Source organism: Amborella trichopoda, chromosome 1, assembly GCF_054954075.1.
Source record: "Amborella trichopoda isolate Santa Cruz 75 chromosome 1, AtrichopodaSantaCruz75HAP2 v2.0, whole genome shotgun sequence".
Lineage (NCBI taxonomy): Eukaryota > Viridiplantae > Streptophyta > Magnoliopsida > Amborellales > Amborellaceae > Amborella > Amborella trichopoda.
In genome coordinates, this window is record NC_142336.1 from 54,474,214 (window position 1) to 54,498,265 (window position 24,052).

Here is a 24,052-nt window from a genome sequence, read left to right on the forward strand (position 1 = left end):
GTCTGAAAGGTTTCGTACCACCCCTTGTAATGTGTTGAGAGCATAATTGGGAAGTGGTAAGAGGAAAGTCTCATAAGAGATTTAACAGATGCTAAAGGGAATTCCTCCAGCCATTCCATGGACACCAAAAACCGATCTACTTTGGACATGGCCAAATTGTTAACATTATTATTAGACTAAGTAAATTTTGATCCAATAATAGGAAGGTCCATAAAAGCATTGCTTTCAATAAATCTATTAAACCTTCTCATTGAGGTGTTTATTGAGGTGCATGCTAAACACTCATCTGGTAATTGAATAAGGTTAAAATCTCTCCCCCACACCCCCCACCACCACTACTGGAAAAGAAAAGAAACATCATTCATCTCATCCATGAAAGCTTCTTTAAGAGCTAGAACATACAGTCCACATACATTTATAAAGCCCCAAGAAAAGCCCGGTTTAGGACCAATAAAACCCACCAGTAAAAATCTATCCTTACTAATAATTTCAAAATTATGCAAAATCAGAGGATCCCACAGGACCCATAAGCCCCCTGATGCACCAACTGCATCAATACCACAAAACCCATGGCACCAGAACCCCAAACTTCCCTAGCGGCTGAAACAGTAGGGCTAGGTAATTTAGTTTCCTGTAAGAGCAAAAGTATGGATTTGAACTTAGACACTAAAAACCAAAACGTTATTTTTCTTTCTGGGGTCACTCAGACCCCTAACATTCCAGGATAAGAAATTCATAAATCAAAGAGTGGGTGGGGTAGAGGAACAACCTCCAGGACCATCAGGGCCAGCATCGAAGTAAAGCTCTTCCAGCAGCACGGCTTCATTGAGATCATCATCCCTAGATGTAGAGCTCGAAGAGGAGGAACACAAATCAACAACAATCGGATCTCCAAAGGGTAGTGCAGGTGCTAGTCCTTTCTTGAGTATGCTCCTGGCCTCGAGACGTGCAAAATAGCAAGTACCCGCTTTCGCATACTTCTTCTTCTTTGCCGCCGACGAAGATTTGGCCGGAGAGACCGCTGTCGGTGCCTTACCAATACTCGGGGCTTTCTTACAGACAACCCTTGTTCTCCTCTGCTCCTTGATTTCATCCAAAACTACCCTGAGTGGCACTTCATCAATTCCCATGTCATCCAGCATCTTGGGCAACTGTGGGGTGCATCCATTAGCGGCTGAACAGAGATAGGCTCCTTTTTGTTATTACCCCATTGTGCTGCATCAGAACTTGGACCCTGTAAGAGCAACTGCGTGCCTCCATCTGTGGAAGAGCCTCTAAAGGCATCAGTACCTCAGAACTAGTCAAAGCAAGCCCCGAGTCCAAAAGTTGTGAACTAGGCACCTCTTCAACAGGAGGCAAAGCTTCCAATGGTTGTTCCTCAGGCTCCACCTGGACAATGGCTAGAGGATCTACCAACAAAGGATCAAACCTGGTCCTAGTTTTCTTCGCCTGTTTTTTGGCCACCACCTTGCGATAGGGCAACAGATACACTTATAATGTAGAACTACAGATGCCCCTCAAAAATCCATTGGAAAAGATAATTTTAATGTTGAAAAACCCTTTGATTGATCATCCGACATCGAGATGTATGACTATGAAAAATAAAAAGATTTTAAGTCTAAAAAATAGTGCATTTAACATCATATTATCGACACTGTCTATTTTCAAGATTTTCATATGTTTATAGATCTACTTGATTTTAACCATTTTTTAAATTTAAAATTTTATAATTAGATATAAAAATAGATTTTGAGATAATCCTAATAACATTTTACATCAAAATTATATACCATGATAAAATTTGAATGTGCACCTTACCTCTACACCTATGGATGCATCCGTATGCAAATTGCACCCTTTTTTAAATGTAGTATAGCAAATTTGAGTTCAAGGACATGGCACTGGCTGTCCCATCATGACTAATTCGACCTGGGTATCAATAAGGTAAAAAGAATTAAAGTTTAACTATATTTTTTACAAAAAAAATTTAAAGTTTTGTAATCTTTTTGTAAGGCGCACCTCTAAATTTTATAGACAGATGTTCTAGTATTATTAGGAAAATGCTATAATGATGATAACGATGATGTAGTTCTAGTATTAGGAAGATGTAGTTTTGGTATAGAAGGCTTGCAAGGATTGAAAAATGATAGATTTAAAAACACTGAAAAATCTTGAAAATAGATGGTCTAGATAGTTTGTTTCAAGATGCACTATTTTTATGACTTGAAATTCTTTTTTCTTTACATCCATACATCTTGAGGTTGAAATGATTAATCATAGGGTTTTTCAACTGCATAATGTTCTTTCCATAATTTTTTTGGAGGTGCAACCTTATACAAGCTTTTTTTCAAACTAAAGCACTAAACACCGAGTAATTGAAAACAAAAAAATATGATAACCTTAAATAAACATGAAATTTGATTTAAACTAAATATGTATTGTTCCGTTTTAGTTGGATCTTCTTTTTAATAAATTCTTAAAATAGTACCCCGTTTCTATTACATGAAGTGCACTTGAAATTCTAAAAATTCTAAATCCAACTGGTTGACTCGCTGATTCTTTGGCCCATCCTAGTGTTGAGATGATTGATTTGAAAGTTTTTAAAAATTAAACTACAATTTTCTACAAGTTTTGAGATACGAAAAAATTTATATAGAGCTGAGGCTCCAAACAATTAGATTAGAGCGTACCTCAAAAAGTTCACTTCACTAAAAGAGGTTGTTTTGATACCTAAATATCCTCAAATTGATAATCTCGACCATAGTTAACAAATCGCTGTATTAAATGTGATTTTTTAAAAAATTCAGAGTTTTTTTTTTAAAATCGTTTTCATCTGCATATTATTCAAAAGAGCGTCAAAAAATCGCTTTTTTTAATGAAGAAGTTTCAAATGCGATTTTTTGATATTTACAATAAATCGTTCCAAAATTTTTTTTAGTATTAATAACATCTTATTATTATTTTTTTGGAATGTTTATTTACCTTTTTCCTGTTTTATAAAAGTTCATTTTTATACATTAAAAAAAAAGTTCATTTTACCTTTTTCCTGCTTTTATTTCTTTCCTTTTTTCTTTTTAATCCTAAAACGGGCTCATTGTACATGCTGCTGATTTATTGTAGAAAATCACTGAATGCTCACAGAGATTTATAGTCTTTATTGTATGGCAGCTTCATAGTGTGTTGACCACTAGTTTATTTTTATTTTTGATTTAAATCTCATTTAATATCACATTTTATTTATGATTTATTTACTAGGTATTAATCCCTATTTATAGTGCTCAATATAAAGTTCCAATACACACACAAGGGTAAAGAGAACCACTCATATAGAGAAATTAGGGGAAAATAGATTAGGAAATTTATTTACTAGTTATCAATCATTCTTTATATCTCGATATCAAGCTCCAATACAGAGAGAGAAAGACAACCACTGATAGAGAACCATCTCAAAGAAATTAGGAGAACAGACATTAGGGAAAAACATAGATAGAGATAATTATCAAAAATCCCCAAATTTAACATCTTAAAAAAATTAGGGAAAGATAAATTAGGGAAAAAAGAGAACAGTATGATAGAGAGAACTTTCAAAGCACATATTCAACATTAACTATAAAAATTCCTCAAATTTAACATAGCTAAAACATCCCCAAATTTAACATAGTTCAAAGAATATTACATTGAGGCAAAATAAATTAGGAAAAAAATTAGGGTTTTCCCTAAACCTGATTCAACAATCCGTTGGCTTCAAAAAGACAACACCATTTGAGTTCTGCGCAACGTACCCATCTGATTTTCTTTACAAACAAGTTCACCATCTGCTTCAAAAGACAACACCATCTGAAAAAACCTCTGCACGTGCCTGTGTTTGTGCCTTCTCTTCAGTGCTCATCTCTGAGAGATCTGTGGTCACCCCCCTTCTCTCTTTTGTGTTCATTTCTCTCTCTGTTTATTTATCTGCAACCACTTCTCTCTTCTCTGTCCCTGCTCCATTTTTTCTATTAAAAAGTATAGCTTTTTGGGCAAGTATAGAAAATGATATTTAGCTGTTTGGGTAAGTACAACACATATCATGGGTAAATGGGTAAGTACCTAAAAGAAACATGCACAACCTTTGGATTTGGAATTCATCAACATGACCAAATAGTTACTATGGTGCACACGCACAAGCTTTGAATTACATGACTAAATGGTTAGTATGGCACAAGCTTTGAATTGGAATTCAAATTAACATGACTAAATAATTAGTTTGGTGCATAGTTAGCATAGTTAACCTATCCGTTATTTTCACTTTGAATTTTTTAGCCTAGTCCAATATATTTGCGATATCTTTACATAAAGCATTTTTGCCGATCCGTATTTTTTATCCGATTTTTTAAAATAAAAACGATCTATAGTGAGCCGATATATTGATACTCCCTGACTTGTTAAGTATGATGTCAATATCAAGATGCATGAACATGAGAGAAAAATAGATTTCAAGTTTTGGAAATAGTGCATCTTGTAATACATTTTTGGATTGCCGGTTTTTAAGATTTTTTATAGATTTGCTCGATTTACACTATTTTTTGAATTTGAAATTTTATAATTAGAGATAAAAAATATTTTAAGGCTATCACAAAGATTTTTAGTATTTAAACCACATTTCTTAATACCATTTGAAGGTGTGCTTTACTTTTATTGTTTAGATATTGGGCTCTATACAAAACCGTATCCTTCAATACTAAAAAAAAAAAAGAAAGAAAGAAAAAAAGAAAAAAAAGGTAAGGTACACAATTATGATATTTACTGGGGTTTAAGAAAGGGAAAGGTTTTTATACTTCCCCTACAATATAAAAAAATTATGCTTCCCTTACCATCCAGCTGTCCAATTTTGATCAAAAGAGTCACTCACTATTTGATCTTAGATCGATGTCTCAATGTATTTTTTTTTTAATATTTTTTTTATACAAATTATATGAATATGAAATTTGGTACGTGTCATCTTCTCATTCGAGCGTACCTATAAAAAATATTAAAAATAATTTTTTGATAAAATATAATGACCAAAAGACCCCTTGAATCTTTCAAAGGTATTTTGGTCATTTTATTTGATTAGAAATATTTGTTTTTATATTTTTCGTTAGTGCGAGCTTAATAGAGCAAAAAGCCCGTACTGTCTCCCTCCAGTTGCGCAGTGAAAAAACGTTGCAGTCAACCTGTTCTCATCAAACAAAACACTACCATACATCCTTTGCTGGCAAGCTATCCTCCGCCCGTCGGCGAGGCAAGCTACCCTCACCCGTCATTTCTATCCGCCCGTGCGCGAGATCAGATCGGCTACTCTACTACCATAATGCTGGAGTTCTTCAAGAGGACGGTGAATGAAGAGGGAGAACCCTCTTCTTCCCTGCTTTCTTCGAGAAGAATCAAATCAAAGACGGGCCGCTCGGCTGGTTAATGGGAAGGAAGGTGGTTCAAGACCGAAGATACAAAATTTGGTGTTAAATATAATTTATAAAAAATAATTAAAAATAAAATAACACAAAGACATGAAATTGTAATTGCCACAATCCTAACCCTCGATTCAGAATGGACGATTGGATAATGAAAAGTGTATAAATTTTATGGTGTAAAGAGGAATATAAAGCTTGAAAATAGGGAAAGGTTATTGTACTTCCCCTTGATCGTGGAAGACCTCTGCTTTCATATAACATGCTCAATAAATATTTGTAGAGAAGAGAGTGAGGCTTCAAAGCCCTCCCCTCAAGAACGAGACCCCGCCACTGCAAATCCAATCTCCCGCTTTCCAACCCTACGACGCGCGCAGGCCACGATGGGCGCCCACACCGAGCCATCACCGAGCCACGACGCGCCACTCTCCATAGAAGAAGAAGACGACGTATGCGACGCCATAACCAGGCGCTTCGCCAACTCCTCGGCCCCTCAGCACCGCCATTTATGCGCCATGGCCCAAGCCATACGTGCACTAACCCGAGAAGAAGGCCTCCCCCTCTCTCCCCTCTCCTACTTCGCCTCTTCCATGGCCGCCATCTCAGGCCGAGCACGAGACCCTGAAGCCATGACAGCTCTCTCTACTCTACTTGCTTCCATTATACCCTCCGTGAAGGGACTCAGTGAAATTAGGGCCAAGGAGGCGGGGACTTTGCTTGCAGAGATAGCTGGGGGAGAGGGGTTGTCGACTTCGACTGTTAGGTCTCTGGTTAAGTGCGTTGGGTTGTTGGCTAGAGCTTGTGATCGCTCGAGTTGGGGATCAATTGGGCCTTTGTGTAAGAGTTTGCTCTCGTTTTCACTTGATAAAAGACCCAAGGTATGGGTCCCTTTGCTTTTTGTTGTCCATGCTCTCGCTTTGTTATGTGATTGTAGTAGGGTTCTTAGTCTTTGATGGTTTTATGATGGTAGAAGTCTTCTATTTTAATGGTCTTGTGCATGCAAAGCGCAGCTCTGCTTCTTCTCCTTCCCAATAATTATCCTTCATGGTGGGTTGCTATTTTTTGTTTCCTGTAATTTTAGTTCAAGAGTTCATGGTGGTGACTTCAAGGAGAAAAGCATGACTTGTTATATCAAATTTCGTTCTTTGTCTTCTATTATTTTGTTCAGTTCTTAGTTCTTAGAATTCGATGCTTATGTACCTGCAAAGTTTTCAATTTCTTCTCTCTCTAACTTTTTCTACTGGTTTGTGTTGTTTTCCTTAATTTTGTTTTCTGTAATTTGATTTCTGGACTCTTGTTACTCATGGCAGTTATTGGACACAAAGCTTTTATAGGAAAATGGGGCCCTTTATGTCATAAAATTGGAAATCATAATAGTAGGAAACTGAAATCCATATTCCAAGCTGCATTTAGTTCTGGTGTCTTTGTTCTCTCATTTTTGTTTTCTATGATTTCTTGTTTAGGGTTCTATGCTTTGTCATGGTAGTTGCAGAAAACAAGGATCGAATAGTATATTTATGGGGAACTGAAATGTACATGCCAAACTGCATAAATTATTTATCTGCTTCATTGTTGAAATGAAGAGGAAACACAGGGATATAAATTGAATTTGAATTTTGGCAATATAAAGTTTTAACAGAGTGTTTGCTCGTCCTCTAATTTTCCTTGCTCATTTCATCCATATACAGGTGAGAAAGAGTGCACTAATGTTTGTTGAGGAGGCCTTTAAATCTTTTGATAGTTCCAGTGTTACAAAGAAGGCAAGCAAAGAGGTTTTATCATTGTTTGAGCACCACCGTCTATTGGCAAGGGACCTGATTCAAAGTGACACTTTCCGCACTTCTGAAAAAGAGGAAAAGCACAAGATTTTAGAGGTCCTACATATGCTGAATGCTTTGAAACTTATTATCCCCCTGCTATCTGGAAAGGTCATCTCAAAATTTTTACTGGAGTTGAATGTCCTCCTGGTTGATAGGTTCACACCTATTACAAGACACCTTTTTGATGTTTTAGATGCTATATTTACTTCAAGATCTGAAACTTTTGCTTCAGAGACAAAGCATACTCTAGATTCCCTAGCATCATATATATGTTCTATTAAGAAGAATCCTATCAACACTGTCATAACTGCATCATCTTTGCTGAGAAGTGGCTTGAGCAAACTCAATGTTGTGGAACCACAAGTCGAGATTTCCAAGCTTCCTCAGGTGTTCAGTTCAGTGGCAGGTATGAGTGTGAATGCCTTGTTTCAGTACTCTTATATTTGCAGCCTTTCTTCCTTCCAAACTTTTTTTCGCAAGTTCACATCAGATGAAAATTGAGCGCATTCATGCAAAGCTTTGGTTATTTACTTAAGAACATTTTTTGATTCGATGTTGTTCATGCGTAATGATTTTCTCTATATCCTGTGTTTTCAGTTTTTATGTAGTCTACCCATAAGGCTCATAATGAATTACTTTTAGCAGAAACTATATTGTTTCACTGTTGAACTATTACCAATGCTCCCATTGATTTATGCCATAAATGAGTGTTGTTTGGGTTGATTAATTAAGCTGTATGAAATATTTATTAAAACCCGAAGGAAGTTGTATTAAAGAAATCTGGAAGCTACAAAATGTTATTCTCAGCTGTGTTCTTTCCAATTGATTTAAGTTACCATGTCGTCTGTGAGTTTGTTGATAACTTGCCATATATCAAACACAGTTGCTAACTTATTCCCAATTGATGTTTTCTGGAATTATTAGGTAAATTAAGTGGTCCAGATGAGAATGTTTCCATGAAAGCAGCAGAGATTGTTAGAGAGTTGGCTGGGCTCATTGTCAATCAAAGTAGTTTTCTGGGAGAAGTGAATCTAACAACGGATAAAGAGGCCTTAAATCAAAAGGAGTCAACCACGTTAAAGTCTTTGTGTTCTGCAATAGAGAGTGTTCTTGATGCTTGTGCTGGGCCCCCCAATATTCCAACCTTGGCAGTCGTTTCAGATCTATTTATTATGCTTGGTTTGCATCTTTTGTCCTCCTTTTTCTCTCCCTTTTTTTTAAATAACTGAATATAAACACTTTTGGGCTGCTAGAATCTCATGGCTTTTCCAGTATGTAACAATGATTCTGCTACCTTATTTCTCCTTTATCGTGGTTCGGTTATATTCCTGCTTTTGTGTTATTTCTTTCTGAAGAACTAGATGAAGCGTTGGTTATTGGGTATCACAGTTATTTATTTTGTCCCTACTTTGCTGCTTGTTAACATAGTTGTGTTAGCTCGTTATTAGAATCCAAATCTAGCTTCCTATGCCACTTGACTGACAATTGTGTTCTTGCTGGAAAATATTTTTGTTCTCCTATTCTAAAGTAGGTTTTTTGCGGTACGCTCTAGAACTTTATTTTTGAATTTGTACCTATGTTAGTCTTCATGGCTATTGTTATTTTCTTGAGTGTGACATTTATGTCTAATCTTGCCATGACGTTTGTGTTTGTAAAGTATGCTTTCTTGAGGATAAATCATCAATTTTTATTTATTAATTTTCAATTTTGGCTATTTCATTTGAGGGAAATTTGCAAATCTATCCCTTTCACAATCCTGTTTTAAAAATAAAAGATCGCTTGTTTAACATTTTATGCCAAGATGCCCATAAATTTCCATTATTTAGAAATTCACTCATAGTTTCCATTATTACATTCATACCCCTTTTTTCTATTATTTTCTAAAATGTCCAAATTGTCCCTACGGCGGACATTCAAGGTCCAAAGTTCAACTTTGGAAAGCACTTGTTTATTTAAAGTTTATTAGAGTGTCAACAAAACAATCTTCAACAAACCTAGAACCTTCAAGGTCCTAAGTTCCTTTTGGAACCTAGGATCCTAAGTTCCTTTTGGAACCTAGGAGATACCCCGGCTGTCATATAGGGTGGCTCGTGGTGTAATTTAGGGCCTTTAAGGTTCTAAGTTCTGTCTAGAAACTTGGAGCCAATCCCCCTGCTGTGACGTTGTCATAGGTTGGCTTCTAGCGTAACTTAGGTGCTTGAAGGTCCTAAGGTTTTTTTGGGACAAAGAAACAGGTAAATCCCAGGTTTTGTTTTTGAATAAACTTATTTGTTTTTGTATAAACTTAGGAGCTTAAAGGTCTTAAGTTTCTCGGATTGTTAGTAAAGCAATCTTCAACAACCTTAGGACCTCCAAAGTTAGTACTTTGAAGGTCATAAGTTTATTAAAAAACATATATGTTTATTTAAAACCAAACGCTGGGACTTGCTTGTTATTTCTTCCCAGGTCTCAAATTTTTTTACAAACTTCAAGTCCTAAGTTTCTCAGATTGTTAGCAAAACAATCTTCAGCCTAAGTTCCTTCTAGAGCCTAGGAGACACTCTGGCTGTCATGGGGTGGCTCCTGGTGTAATTTAGGACCTTTAGGGTCCTACCCTAGCTATCATAGGGTGGTTCCTTCTGGTGTAATTTAGGACCTTTATGGTCCTAAGTTCTTGTTAGAACCTAGGAGCCACCATAGCTATCATAGGGTGGCTCCTAGCATAATTACACCATAGCTATCATAGGGTGGCTCCTAGCATAATTACAGCATAGCTATCATAGTGTGGTTCTTAGGTTCCTTATGGAACCTAGGAACCACCCCCGGCTGTCATGGGGTGGCTTATGGCGTAACTTAGGACCTTGAAGGTTCTATTAAAGAAAATAGGACCTTGAATGTCCTAAGTTCCTTCTGGAACTTAGGAGCCACCTCAGTGGCCATAGAGTGGCTCCTAGCACAAGTTAGGACCTCAAAGGTCCTAAATTAAAGAACTTAGGACCTTCAAGGTCCTAAATTTCTTTTGGGTGAGACATGAATGCGAAAGAAATTGTTACTATTAAATGTAAGAAATAGGAGGGGCTGATGTATGGATTCGTAGGACTCAGAGAAAAAAAAGTAGATGTGTTAAAAGAAAAAATTGAATCAAATAACTTAGGTACTTCGAGGTCCTAAGTTGTATATTTAGGACCTTGAAGTACCTAACTAGGGTTATTGAGAAACATTAAGGAAAAAATTTGAAAAATATGGATATGAACGTAAATATATATTTTTGAAGGGGAACTTTTAAATAACAGTAATTCTGTGGAATATTTGCATAAATTTCACTTTTTTTTGGATGGGAGATGGGTTGCTTATTGGGTGCCTGAAACCACTTATTTGTTTTTTGTAAGCCAATGTCCACACCCGCTCTGTTTCTTATTTTTTGTGTCGTAAGTTCGTACATTGGGTGTCCGAAACCTCCCACTTAAATTTTTTTAAGTGGCAAATGGGTTTGGACATGGAGTGTCCGAATTCACTCTTCTATTCTTTTTGTAAGTGGGAGATGGGTTCAGATATTGGGTGTCTAAACTCATTCTTTTTTATATATTTTTATAGTGGGGAGCTCGAACATTGGGTTTCCATACTTGCCCACTTGTCATTTTTTGAAGTGGGAGATGTATTCATACATCTAATGTCCAAACACCTAATGTCAAAACTGACCCACTTACAAAAAAAAAGAAAAAAATAAATGGGTTTGGATACTCAATGTCCAAACTCATCTTCCAATTACAAAGGAAATAAAAGAGGGGATTTCAACACCCAATGTCCAAACCCTTCTCACACTTAAAATAAAAACCCGGGTTTGGACATCTAATGTTTGAAACAAGGGTAACTTGGGGAGAAAACTCCCCCACAAAAAAAACAAAAAAAAAAAGGGACAAAAGTGGGACGTTTGCAAAAATGTAAAAAATATGTGATCTTTAGATCTTATAATGGGATTTATTCATAAGTTTTCCTTTATTCTAATATATTTCTTTGTTATTTTGTGCCCTATTTACAGATGTTCATCAATTTATATATTGGTTGAATATCTTGTAGACTGTAAATATACACAATAATTGACTGCTGTAAAATTTGATTTGTAAATCCTCTATTTTATGCAGCGGAATCTTCATTCATCTGGATGAAAGCAATCCTTATCAAGCTGTCAAAGTTCGAAAAAAGCACTGATAAAGATGCACCTTGCAAAATGCAGGTACAAATAACTTGGATGACAATCATCTGGCCTACATCGTAACATTTTATAATAGTCATTAATAGCAAAAGCTTGTGGAAGTCTATAATTTCTATATGTTGGTTTTTGCTTGTTTGAATTTCTTTTTGTATTTTGCACCACATCATCATCATCATCATCAGCACCTTTTCCCAGCCATTTGGGGTCGGCTATATACATATATTTTTGCAAAACATGTCAGAAATAAATTAAAATCTATGTTGAAGGTTCGTATTTGGAATTCACTTGTGGCTTTTTCTTGATTATGTTCATATTATTTTAATTCTGAAGGTGCAAAATTCATTGCATCCAGTTGAATGCAGTCGTTTAAAAATCTCATTTGTTCATTTGCACCTTTTTGCTCAGCCCTAAATGATCACGCCTTCCCTTTTTTCTCGCTCTGTGATTGAGAACTCCCTCCCTAGGATTGGTTCCTCGGATCCTAAATCTTTTGACCTTTCTGAGTTGAAGGTAAATATTGACACTATTAATCTCAAATCTAGACAACATGGGCATTATTTCTTTGTCAATTGCTGGGTAGTTCCTTTTGATGGAGGGAAGAAACATCGCTTGCACTCAGTGGAAACTGGAACTGGAAGTGCTTTCAGAATATTTAACATTGTAAACAGTTGTCACTTTGGAATGTACTTACCTCTTATATATATATTGGTTATCATGATTTTTGCATTATATCCTAGCTCCGAGAGATGGGCCATTGGCTATAGTTCTTGTTCAAAAGAAGTGGTATCCATTTGATTTAGCTAAAATGGTGCTCCACTTTTGTAAGTCTGTGAGAAAGTCCCTAGAAAGTCTCTAGGGGGTAATAACTCAACAAGACCTCTCTTTTAACCTTTCCATGGAGAATCACATAAACTACGGAGGACATGGACTCTCATTGATAGATAGCTTCCCTGCCATGATGCAAGACAAAATTATTCTTGTTTTTAATTTTATTTAATTTTAAAAGATATATATTTTAATTTAAATTTTAGGCTTTATTTTTAAAGTTTTTAAGTTTTAGGTGTTCTATTTTATTTTATTTTTTTTATTTTTTATTTTAGGATTTTTAAGGGTTTATAAAAGAGAATTTAAAAGTTATGGAATATTTTGTTTAATCTGGGGTAAAATTGTCATTACAAATTTTGTGATTAAGATGGGACTTTTGGGTTATTTTATTCATGGTATGAAAATTTAATGTCCTTGAACAATTAAATAAACATTATTTAAAAAGTGTGGGGAGCCCTTGAGTGGTCATTCTCATGACTATTTTAGAAGAAAGGAAAAGCCTCAGGCATTTCAAACCCTAGCTGTGTTTGGGGAGAAACCCTAGGTTTCTTCTAATAATTGCTTGTGTTTGGCTTGAAGTTTACTGATTTTGCTGTTCCCTATCAATTTTCCCACATCAACTTGGTAAGGTGTCTTCAATAACAGGGCCAGGAAATTACAACCACTTCTAGGGTTTATTGATTTTGGGCCGAGTTTTGCCAATTCAGCTTAGATCTTTCTGATTTCAGCGAAGCTTTGTTGATTCTCTGCCAAGGATTTGTGGTTTCGGTGAACCCATGACAACGAGAAGGGGCTGTGGAAGGGGTATTTTGTAGATCCACTTTGTGATCTCAGAGATGATGCGATTGAGGACTTCAGAAGGCAAGTTCAACAGCTTGCACAACTACTTGCAAGCATCATTCATTGGCAAGATGATGATCTTTCTACCCAAGAAGCTGTTGAGTACAACCCTCTTCACCTCCGCACTCCGCGTGAAGAATCGAGTAAGAGGAAAGTGAAAGTGATAAAAAACTTTGACGTAGGGGACATTACTCTAGGGTTTTCAATATTTTTTATTTTGACACAGGTTGTATCCAAAATCAGCAGGATGTAGATTCAATTCACCAGCAATCTTCGATACACGCTCAGATGAAAAACAAGATATCTTAGGAGATCCGATCTATGATAAGGAGTAAGATAAAGATGATCATGTTTTGGAAGAGGATTTTTCTCGTGAAGAATGTGGAGAGAATGCAGCAGGGAAACTGATCAAAATGATGGCCTTTGAGGATCTCAAGAATAATAAGGTTGAGCATTCAAGAGATTTATGGCATTGGAATCAGAGTAGCACAGAGGAAGCATGGTCGACTCATAAATTGAAAATTGTAGCCCTGGATTCAGTCAATAATGGAATAGAGGTCGAGAAAGGCTCTAAAGGCTAGAAAATTTACTTTGAAGTTTCCACTCAATTTTCAAAGCGACTTTTGGGATAGTCGAATTTGATAAATTTGTATCAATGCCTTGCTATAAATACTAGGATCCATCTAAGAATAATATTTGAGCTAACAAAGAAGAAACTAGTTTTGATGTTGGATTCATCTGAGCCTACTTAAAAACTTGAGGATAGGTTTTTCCAACTAGGGGAATTGATGCAGCACAAAATTATTCTTATTTTTAATTTTTTTTTAATTTCAATGGATGTATATTTTAAGTCTAATTTAATGGTTTATTTTTGGGGTTTCTTAGTCTTTTATGGATTTAGGTTTTTCTTTGTTTGTTTGTAGTTTTAGGATTTTTAGGAGTTGTTTAGAAAAATACTTAGTGTTTGTGGAATATTTTGTTTAGGGTAAAATTATCATTATAAATTTTATGATTAAGCTTTTTTGGGTAAGTAAATTTTGTGATTAAGTTAGGACTTTTTGGTCATTCTATTCATTGTATGGACATTAATGTCCTTGAGAAATTAAATAAACGTTATTTAAGACGTATGTGGGACCCTTGAGTAGTCATTCACATGACTGTATTTTATAAAAAAGGAAGGAAAAGCCCCAGGCTTTTGGAACTCTGGCTGGGAAAACCCAAGGTTTCTTCTAATTATTTTTTGTCTTTGGCCTGAGGTTTACTGATTTTACTGTTCTTTATCAATTTTCTCAAATCATACCAACACGTCCTGAGTTTGGCTTACAACTTGGCAGACTCCTTAGCTTACTTTGGATTTTGGAGGACTCACTTGTTGAGGGCCTGATATTTTTTTTCGTTCTCTTGAGTAAGTTCCCTTCGAGTCTATGCTGGTCCACACCTCCTGGTCTGACTTGATGTATATGCTAATTTCATAAGTGGTGTCTTTTAAAAGCAAAAGTACACAATCTCTCTTGCGGAATGGTCTTTGGGACCAACAGCTGAAAGGTTTCCTACCGAATTTATCATCATTTAACCCTTCTTAAACCAATCCAGGAAGTAACATCAATGCAAAATAGGAGCTATGCATTAGTAGGTAGTCCAGTGTCTCTTCATGACTCCATACACATGAAGCATATGCTGCACGTTTCGATTCCACCATTATGGAGTTCATAAAGGCTTCTTTTTGGATTTCTATGACAAGCATCTGGTGGATCTTTGTTTTGTTTGTTTCTTGTCTTCTGCTGTTTAAACTTTATGTGTCTAACTTGGAAACTATGTGCACATCATATCTGTTTGGTTTATCGCCTATCAGATTTTGCATGCTGAGTGGGTTGTGCTTTTGTTTAGCTTATTCTTTGAAGCATTTGTGAAGAAACTTTCTTCCATCTTCCCCTAACCAATGAATTTCCTGTTATCTAATTTCAATATAATCTTTCAGCTGGATGCATGCATTGGATGTGCTGTCGTAGCTATGGGTCCGGAGATGATCCTTTCCATCACACCTCTTACTCTAGATGAAGAAAAACTGTCATTTTCCAACCAATGGTTGATTCCCATCTTGAAGAAATATACCATTGGAGCATCGTTAAGATTTTTTGTGGAGCATATAGTTCCCCTTGCAAATTCTCTTCAAAAAATTAGTCATAAAGGTATATCTTTCAGGATATGATACCCCTCTATCGTTGGCTCTATGCTTTTTGTTGTCTTTCAGCTCTAAACAATTTTAGACTCTTTCTTTGCAGCTCCAAAGTCATCTCTTGTGCAAGAACTGCAATCTTATACCCATTGCCTATGGGATTTGCTACCTTCATTCTGTAATTATCCAGTCGATACAGACCAAAGTTTTACAATGTTGGCAACGTTAATGCTTGATGCCCTCAATCAGAACCCAAATATTCATCAGATCATTGCCTTAGCTTTGCTGGTTAGTTTTATTTCTGTTGGATAATAGTTATCGCCATTCTGTTATGTGCATGGGAATTCATCTTATGCATGTTTTACCATGATGTCCTATCATTGTATTCAACATTCTCATGTTTTTTGTGTTTTGCAGAAACTGGTGAACCAGAACAAAGATATTCTTAATGCGATCCATAAAGCAAATGATAGTCAAAGTCAGTCCATTTCATTCATATCGGACGACTTCCACATGGAAGTTAGGAGAGTGAAGCTTTTGTATACAAAGAAGCGTGCATCAAAAAATATCAAGGCTTTGTCATCATTCTCTGTGGATCTTATTGAGGCATTTTCTAGTCTACTTTTCAGGTCCACTCATGCAGAAAACACATGTTTGAAGGTTCTTCTTACATCCGACATAGTTTTTTTTTGCATTCTTGAATGGATTTGATTGCATAATTGATCAAAATCATCTCCTAGTAGACTTGAAAGGTCCTTGTTCTTTATAATTGACATTATCTCTAGAAGCTTATGTAGATGCACTCCCTAAAATGCAGTTTACTACGGTGGGACTGAGTGATTAGGATCCTTTACCCATTTTTCATTCCTAATATTGTTATATACTTTTTATTTTTTTTAAAGAAAAAGAAAATTATTATGCCATTATGTACCCTATATATTTATGCGCTGCTTCATTAGCTATTTGTGTGATTTTTTATTTTGGAAATATCTGAATACTTTGGATTTGTTATCTTATGTTAGTATGTTGGATGTTATCCATGTCCATGGGGATGGTGTAGTTTATGTGGGGTTATTAGATATTGGCTGATTTACATCAATATTTTGCCCCTTGAAATGAGCTCCCTTAGTAATCTTTGATGTGTATTTTCTTAGTGAAAATCTCTTTGAGAAAGCACTTCTTTTGTTTACAGCAGTGACTTATCGAATTATTTTTGTTAACTTGGTTGTCTCAGGATGTGATTGGGTGCTTGGCTTCAATTACGGATGGCTCAAAGGTCAATAAGATTTTTGTTCAATCTGTACAGAAGTTTCAGCTCACAGATGGTGCTGAAGATAACAATAGTTCAATTGTTTCTATTACCAAACCAATTCATAAAGAGTCAGGAGAAGATGTACCATCAAAGAGGTAAATTGTTGCTTATCTTCAACAGAAGTTTAAGGATTGAGAATGGAGTTGGGATACAATTTATATTTGTTTGTCGGATTGTGCTTGCGAGATTAATATGGATGTCATTGAACCTTGTGACTTTTGCATGTATTTCACAGAATTAATCATTAAATTTTGTCTTTTCAAGGCCAGAAGTTAGTTCACTCAGCCACTTGTCCTAGTTAAGTCTGGCCCAATTTGCCTGGGATATTTTTTTTTCTTTATATTCCATTTTAGCACAGTATTATTCAAGTTATTGGATACCTAAAAATGGCATGCTCTGCAATTAGGGTTATCATTCTCTCTGGAGCATTGTTCTCCAATACATGAAATCATGTTGTGCATGCCTGCATGTTGTACCCTAGCTGGTATATTTTATTTTGGCAATTTATTAGCTCCACTGTTCCATATAATATGTTGTTGTATGCGATCTGCTAGAGAAGTGACCAAGACACTATCAGGGACCGTCTCTTTGCTCATAAGGTGCGGTAAAATGATCTACTAAGAAATCCTTAGCTGTCCCAGGCCTGAATCATTTATTCAAAACATGCACCTGAATGAAAGAACCTTCGAACCTACGTGCCAAGAAACTAATTTTTTTTTTTTTTTTTTTTTTTTTTGAGGAATACCCACCAAGCAACTGATCATTCCTAAATTCTCATAAATGCATAATATTGTAGTTTTACTCTGCTATCTGGAACAGCTTATGTTGGGAGTAGTATTACACCTGGTATTTTATTATCTGAAAATTGTAAAACTGTATGCATGAACAGTATTTGGTTTGGGAAAGAGACATTAACCTCACAAGTGAACTGGGATATGGCACATACTTGCAGGCTCAAGGTGCTTCAGCTAGCATACTCGCTTGTTGGAGGAGCTGATGAAGATGGTGTAAATATGATAATTGATCATGTCAAGTCTGCTCTCGAGGTACGAGGATGAGAATGTTGTTTCATTTCCTCTACATTGTGTCAGGAGTATTCATGTTTCTTTCTTTTATAACCATTGTTGTCTTGTGTTTGTGTGGTTTGCATATCTTAAATTCTTAATACATTGCATGGTGGTGGTGTCTAGGCTGATAATGAACTTTGTCAACATGAGGCATTCTGTGTTTTGGGCAAATTATTGAAGGTTAGTTTTGCCATGACTGGTTGATGTCTTAAGTTGTGTCAATTTCGTTTTTAGTTTCATCAAAAAGCTTTTGCATTTTGGATTAAAATTGGTATTTTCTAAAGTTTCACTCACAAAGCGGTGGTGCTTTAGTGGGGCCTGTAGACGTAAACATGGGCAAAATTTGGCATTCAAATATGCCACTAAAACCCATTCTGGCTGTTTCCTAAAAAAGCCGGGCCAATAGCACCAAAACGCATGTTAGGTGGCATCCAAATGAGCCTTAAAGGATTATACAGGGGGGAATTGTAGGGCTAAACCAATGAAATAATGGAATAATGGACAGTTATTGAGACTGAGGGCACCACCATTTGGGTCATACCCTGTTCTGGTGGATCCCACTTTCTCCTTCACTATCCATCATAGTGGTGACCCAATGAACTATGGGTTTCCAGCCATTGGATTATTGTATGCGTGCCATCACATAGTGATTGGTATCTTTTCATACTCTCTTGTCTCATATTCTAGTATTTTGCTACAACGTGCAGGAGCATACTTGGTTTTGTTCAACAAGGTTAGATGAACTGATTGAGCTTCTGCTTGGTGCAAAGCCATCTGCTGCTGCCCAGAAAAGTCACTTTGCCTGTTTCCATCATATATTGGTTTACCTTTTAGAGGTCAGAAGACCATTTTACTTATCAGTAGCTCTTATTTGTGAAAACTTTTCTTTAAATCTATCCATTGCTTTCCATGAATCATTCTCAAATATCCAATGTTTTGTTCTTAATTGTGGCCATAGGTATAATAGTCATCACCATAAGTCTGGGACTTGTGAAAAGGGTCCTAAATTAAATACAAATCGGTAGTGAATTTCAACTGCAAGAAGTTATATGAAATGTTATATAGTCGCAAATTGCATGCTCTGAGAGCTGGTAACCTGTTTCACTTTTCCAGAAGCATGATAAACTTGCTGTTAACCATAACCTTCCTAACGTTATGCTGTATGTCACTGATTGAAATGAACATGTAGTTAATAGTCATAACTTGATCATGTAATGTATACAACATGCATTGTTTTTGGGGCAAATTTATCTTTTACTTCTATTCCCAGAGAGTTTATGATCTCTACTGTGGCATCATATTGTTAATTTACCTTTTTTTAGTAATGGTAATTACTTGAAACTCGATATGCAGTCAAGCCTATTTTTGGAGGAACATTATTCTTGGCATTTGAATTATTTCAGAATGTATTTCCGATGTTATCCTGAAGCTTTCTTATGCCATGTGCAGAATAATTTAGAGAACATGAGTACCAGGGCTTTATTAATTCTCAACCAGATCATACAATCTCTGAAGGATGTAAGTTTCTGTTGGGGATGTTTTGGAAGTTGTAACTCATTTTCCTCCCTATTTGATGCAGTTCATTGCTTACTCTTTTTGTGTTTCTTCTTTATTCCTAAGGAACAGGTCTTACTTTCGTGTGGTTGCTTCTGAGATGGCATTACTCGAGTTATAAGTTTAGTTATAAGCTGCACATGATTCTATGATACCACGCAAGTTTCTCCTGTTCTTTAATTGGTACTAACTTTACAAAATGGAAATCAAAGTACAATAAAAAGAGAAAGCAACAAATAAGCAAATATAACTGAGGCTTCGTTTGGCAGCAGGATATGTAACAGGCGGTAATGGGTTAGTATCAGAGCACGATTGAACTCCATACTGTAGGGATGGAAAGAGGTGAGGATCCCTTTCCAGATAGAATGCAAATGGCTGCTAAAAATTGCAGTGTTTTGTATGACTAAAGTAATGTAAAAGGGGACCAAAGAGAGGTAACAGAGTATTAACTATCAAGAGAATGTTATGGATTTGGTAAAAGATATGGGTTCTAACCCTTCCTAAATGCTGTTAACTAAGGAAAACGGCATCTGACGTTCCCTCCTATGTTATTAGTGGAGAGCTTGTTCTTGAGTTATCTTTTATGATGAGGTTTTTCAACTTTGGGTTCTGCATGTAGTTATTTACATAGAAAGCCCAAATAGCAGCTAATTGAGATCTTCTTGTTCTGTGCTTCTGCAGTCGAATAAAGAAGCAAGGAAATTAGCTTATGATGTGCTTCTCCAGACAAGCTGCAGCTTGAGGAGCTGTTCTTCTGGTGACCCAATTCAGCGGTTGTTTAGTATGGTAAGATATGCTTTCAATTGGTTATTATGGACATCTTTAGATACTACAGATCAATATCTTCTAGGCAGTTTTTGTATTCTTGTCTTCATGGTTAATGGTAGGAACTAAATAGTAATTTTACAACCACAATGTTAGAATTTAGGGAAAATTTCGTATAGAACCCTAATTCCTCATATTATTTCATGGTAGACCCTCCTTCATTTTTTCTTCCAAGAGGCATAAGGAAACCCTCCAAGGATTTCACCGCACCCCCGCATCTCTTATCTCCCTCTTTTATTGACTTTTGACCATAAAAATTAGCCTCAACAAATCTTTTTATACCATTTTAAACCAAAAACTTTTTTAACCCTCTTTTCCCCATTCCTCCCATTAAAAAGGTTTTTGGGTTGAAATGGTATAAAAAGATTTGTTGGGCCTAATTTTTATGATCAAAAGTCAATAAAAGAGGGAGATAAGAGATGAGGGGGTACAGTGAAATCTTTTGGGGTTTCTTTATGCCGCATGAAAAAAAATCAGAAAGATGGTCTACCATGAAATAATATGAGGAATTATCTATACAAAATTTTCCCTAGAATTTATGCATTTTTTTCTGTGAACTAGCCACTGTTACTCTAGAAAATAATTTATGCATTTTTTTTCTGAGTGTGCGTAATAATTATGTCAGATTTTATTGTCTTGTTGGAAAAAACCGTACAATGAGGTAACTTCAAAGGAGTCCTTTTGTTTGTTATTCAGTCCATTGCGTTCTGCATCCTTCGATACTTCTCGTGTCATACCTTACTGTGTTGACTTAGAGCTTTTACTTGCATTATTATTGGCTTTATGCAACTGGTAAAAGCTCCAGGAAACCAGGTTTCTCTGGTTGACACTTGATAACATGCATAGATTGACCCTATCCTGGTGTGAAGTCTGGCAGGATGATCTACCTGATCTTTGACTTTGTTTTGCAAGGGCATATATTAAATTCGAATGTACTGTAAAATCCCTTAAGATAGCACTCATGGATTGTTTTCTCTATCTCATTTGTTCTACTTGGATGTAATTTTCTCACTTTATGTGATCATTTGATTTTTGGATAACAGAAAACAGTAGATAAATTTATTAGCTGCTAGGTTTACACAATTTGCCTCTCCAAGAAAATCTATTATGCAAAATTCGGATTGAAATTTTCAATTTTGATAACTCATGCCACATCTTCTCTGCTTTTCTTCAAGAGAGGAAACTAAACGAATGTTACCCTGCACATGTTTTTTCTCTTCTCAGATCATGGGATGTCTTGCTGGGACTACTCCGCGTGTAATGAGCGCATCGGTGGCTGCTCTATCATGGTTGATATATGAGAACCCTAGTGTTTGTTTTTCTGTGCCTGATTTGCTTCCTTCAGTTTTAGCATTGCTTCAAAGCAAAGCCAGGGAAGTGATCAAGGTAAGTTCTTCTTTAGCTCTTGTTATATTTTCTGAATACAATGGCTTAAAAGAGTGGTTTGCTTGAAGTTGATCGTGCATGAAACAGGCAGTTTTGGGGTTCGTTAAAGTTCTAGTGACATGCTTACAAGCCAAAGACCTGAAGATGCCATTGTTGGATATTGTCAATGGAGTTCTGCCATGGTCATCTGACTCCAAAAACCATTTTAAGTCCAAGGTTCTGTGTGTGTGTGTGGGGGGGGGAGGTGTGTGTGTGTGTGTGTGTGTATGTTTATGTATATGGGTATAAACTTAACTAAACCAATTATACATTGGCAGGTCTGGATAATACTAGAAATCCTGATTCGAAAGTGTGGTTTTGGTTCTGTGAGGTCTGTCACACCAGATAAATACAAGGAGACACTCAAAAGCATTATTGAGGTATGCTAGCAGATGGGTACTTTTTACCAACTTTGCTAATTTCATTTCTTCATATTTTGCACTTCTCACTTGGACCTACCCTCATCTTTTAACAGCAACGTCAGGGAAAAACAAATTCCAAAGTAGTCAGTATTCCTTCTGATTCATCAAAACCAATCAATTCTACTCCTGAAAGGTCTGAACTTCTATTACAAAGAATTTGTTGCTCTTTCAGGCTATATGTTATTTCTTCTTTTTCTTTAGTTGCTAGAGAGTGAAATGGTTTATATATGAGAAATCTTCTGTCATTTTCACGAATAAGTTTTCTGTAGGGGACCGAAAAGAACTCGTGAGAAAGATGGGTTTTCGAGAAAGGAGAGAAATGGTTCATGGGCTCCTGGAGTAAAAGAGAAAGGAAAAACACACAAGAGATTTAAACAGAGTAATTCTGAATTAAACAATTCTAGCTTGTCTGCTCATAACGATAATCAGAAGGGTTGGAGGAACAAAATGACACAAACTCTCAAAGACCAATCTCAAGTTAAACGACAGAAACATGATCGTGGAGGTGGGAAGAACAGCAGAGGTAAGCACTTGAACGGGAGGCTAGATAGAGGCAACCATGTCAAACATAGGCCACAAAAGAATGGAAAACACCTCGTACAAGCTGCACCCCAGTTCAAAAGGGATAATGCATCTTCCAAGGTTCAAAAGAAATCAGGACTGCAGAAGACGAGCAATCCCATGGGGAAAGAGTCATAAAGGACCAGACTAGAAATTCCACTGATATGCATGGGTACCTGTAGTTTTTCTTTGATTTAGCCCATCACGGAGCTTGCAAAGAAAGGTTATCTCTTTCTCTCTCTCTCTCATTGGCTGAACGTGCAGTGTCTATATAGTGTGCTAATACTTTTACTGTGCAGGTCTTCGACTGCTTTAAACAGGCAATTTATGAATGTAATGGGCCAACGGATTTGCAAGTAAAGACTCTATTTGCATGAGTGAGATATTAAGGCTTTCTTCAGATCAGTTGCGGGGTTGCTTTATCAAGATTTATCAATGCTTTAAAGCCACAATCATATCTTTGTTTTGTAGAATGAGCTGCTTTGTAGCGTAAGGCGGGTCGGCACTTAGGGTTTGAATTTTGGTTACTTATCATGAGATAAAGGAGTCAGGATTTTGTAGGGCCTGGCTTATTATAGATATGTATACTTTTTTGCTACTAGATATCTGGGGCCTATTCTTTGAAGTTATAGAAGCGTCCAGATTGGCCTTTGTTGAGCTATCTGTGGTTGTACCATGATGATTAGTGGCATCTTTGCAGAATTGCAAGAGTTCTTAGAGCTTGTATAGTTGTACCCTTATTCTGCAATTACTAAATTCCATTTATTGGTAAGAAAAAAGAAATTGATGTGCATTTTTTGTAATGTTAATGAACTTTAAAAAATGTACAACAGCTATTGTGGTATCTGTTCAAAAAAATTTGTCTGTTGTTTTGCTGGCCCAAGCTATTGTATTTTCAGTACCACGACGATATTGTTCCATCTCGAGTCAAGGTGTTTGGGGCCTATTGGCGACTCTCAAATTTCTGCCTTGTTTGCGTCTACGTTGTATTTGCCCCGAGTAGGTCATGCACACTACTCCCTCATCATTATATAGCATATGGAATTTGCTTTGTTAGTGCTTTATTTACTGCCTTGGCGGCGGATTTTGAAAACTGAATTTGCTTTGTTAGTGCGATGGTTATGATCTTTATCACACCTTTGGACCCTCAGTTTAACAATGAATAAATTCTGGCTACGGCTACCGATGCCAAAGAAAAATGCCGTCCTTTGCAGCTGATTTAGTGAATGGTATTTATTGTGTTTAGTTTTCTATCTGCATGCTGCACGTTCAAACTATAGATGTTTGTTCATACTATTATGTAGTTTATGTATTTGCAAAACTATTTGTTGTTTATATTAACTCTTTGATTTGTTTTTTCTGTGTTTTATTGTTGTCCATTATTTTTATGATTCATTTCCTTATTTTCTGTTGAGAGCTTGCGCATCGTCCATTTGTTACATTACAGATATCAAGGTTCCAACAATGGGACTGGATTTGGCTTGGTTTGAATCGGAATTGGTGGGTGACTTGTGCAATGCCTTGCTAAATCGGGGTGCAGACCTATTCATCCCGAAATCATATTTCTATGAGTTTTAATGTAATAAAACATTGTTTTAGATCGA

General features: G+C 36.2%; 2 protein-coding genes across 10 annotated transcripts; one reads left to right on the forward strand and one right to left on the reverse strand.

Annotated features, from left to right (window-relative positions):
- Positions 1–346: 346 nt before the first annotated feature.
- Positions 347–3,974, reverse strand: LOC110007322 (uncharacterized). Of its 4 annotated transcripts, none has more exons than XM_088874450.1 (4): positions 3,783–3,974; positions 1,342–1,467; positions 770–1,260; positions 347–631 (listed from the first exon to the last, which is right to left on the reverse strand). In XM_088874450.1, the coding sequence occupies exons 3-4, from the start codon at positions 1,140–1,142 to the stop codon at positions 624–626; spliced, it is 381 nt and encodes a 126-aa protein (XP_088730576.1). In that variant the 5' UTR covers positions 1,143–1,260; positions 1,342–1,467; positions 3,783–3,974; the 3' UTR covers positions 347–623. The 4 variants fall into 4 exon arrangements, with proteins under 4 accessions (XP_088730576.1, XP_088730567.1, XP_088730584.1 ...); XM_088874441.1 differs by having other exon boundaries at positions 3,723–3,974; XM_088874458.1 differs by lacking the exon at positions 1,342–1,467.
- Positions 3,975–5,164: 1,190 nt separating this feature from the next.
- Positions 5,165–23,231, forward strand: LOC18434754 (ARM repeat superfamily protein). 6 transcript variants are annotated; one of them, XM_088874475.1, is made up of 20 exons: positions 5,165–6,307; positions 7,118–7,655; positions 8,174–8,428; positions 11,371–11,462; positions 15,085–15,295; positions 15,389–15,570; positions 15,700–15,942; positions 16,517–16,689; positions 17,547–17,640; positions 17,785–17,841; positions 18,369–18,497; positions 19,111–19,398; positions 19,488–19,557; positions 19,897–20,001; positions 21,265–21,426; positions 21,514–21,642; positions 21,744–21,845; positions 21,941–22,020; positions 22,157–22,671; positions 22,748–23,231. In XM_088874475.1, exons 1-12 carry the CDS (start codon positions 5,813–5,815, stop codon positions 19,312–19,314), a joined length of 2,673 nt encoding a protein of 890 aa, XP_088730601.1. In that variant the 5' UTR covers positions 5,165–5,812; the 3' UTR covers positions 19,315–19,398; positions 19,488–19,557; positions 19,897–20,001; positions 21,265–21,426; positions 21,514–21,642; positions 21,744–21,845; positions 21,941–22,020; positions 22,157–22,671; positions 22,748–23,231. The 6 variants fall into 6 exon arrangements, with proteins under 6 accessions (XP_088730601.1, XP_006844880.2, XP_088730612.1 ...); XM_006844817.4 differs by lacking the exon at positions 19,488–19,557 and having other exon boundaries at positions 19,111–19,179; XM_088874486.1 differs by lacking the exon at positions 19,488–19,557 and having other exon boundaries at positions 15,700–15,911; positions 19,111–19,179.
- Positions 23,232–24,052: the final 821 nt, after the last annotated feature.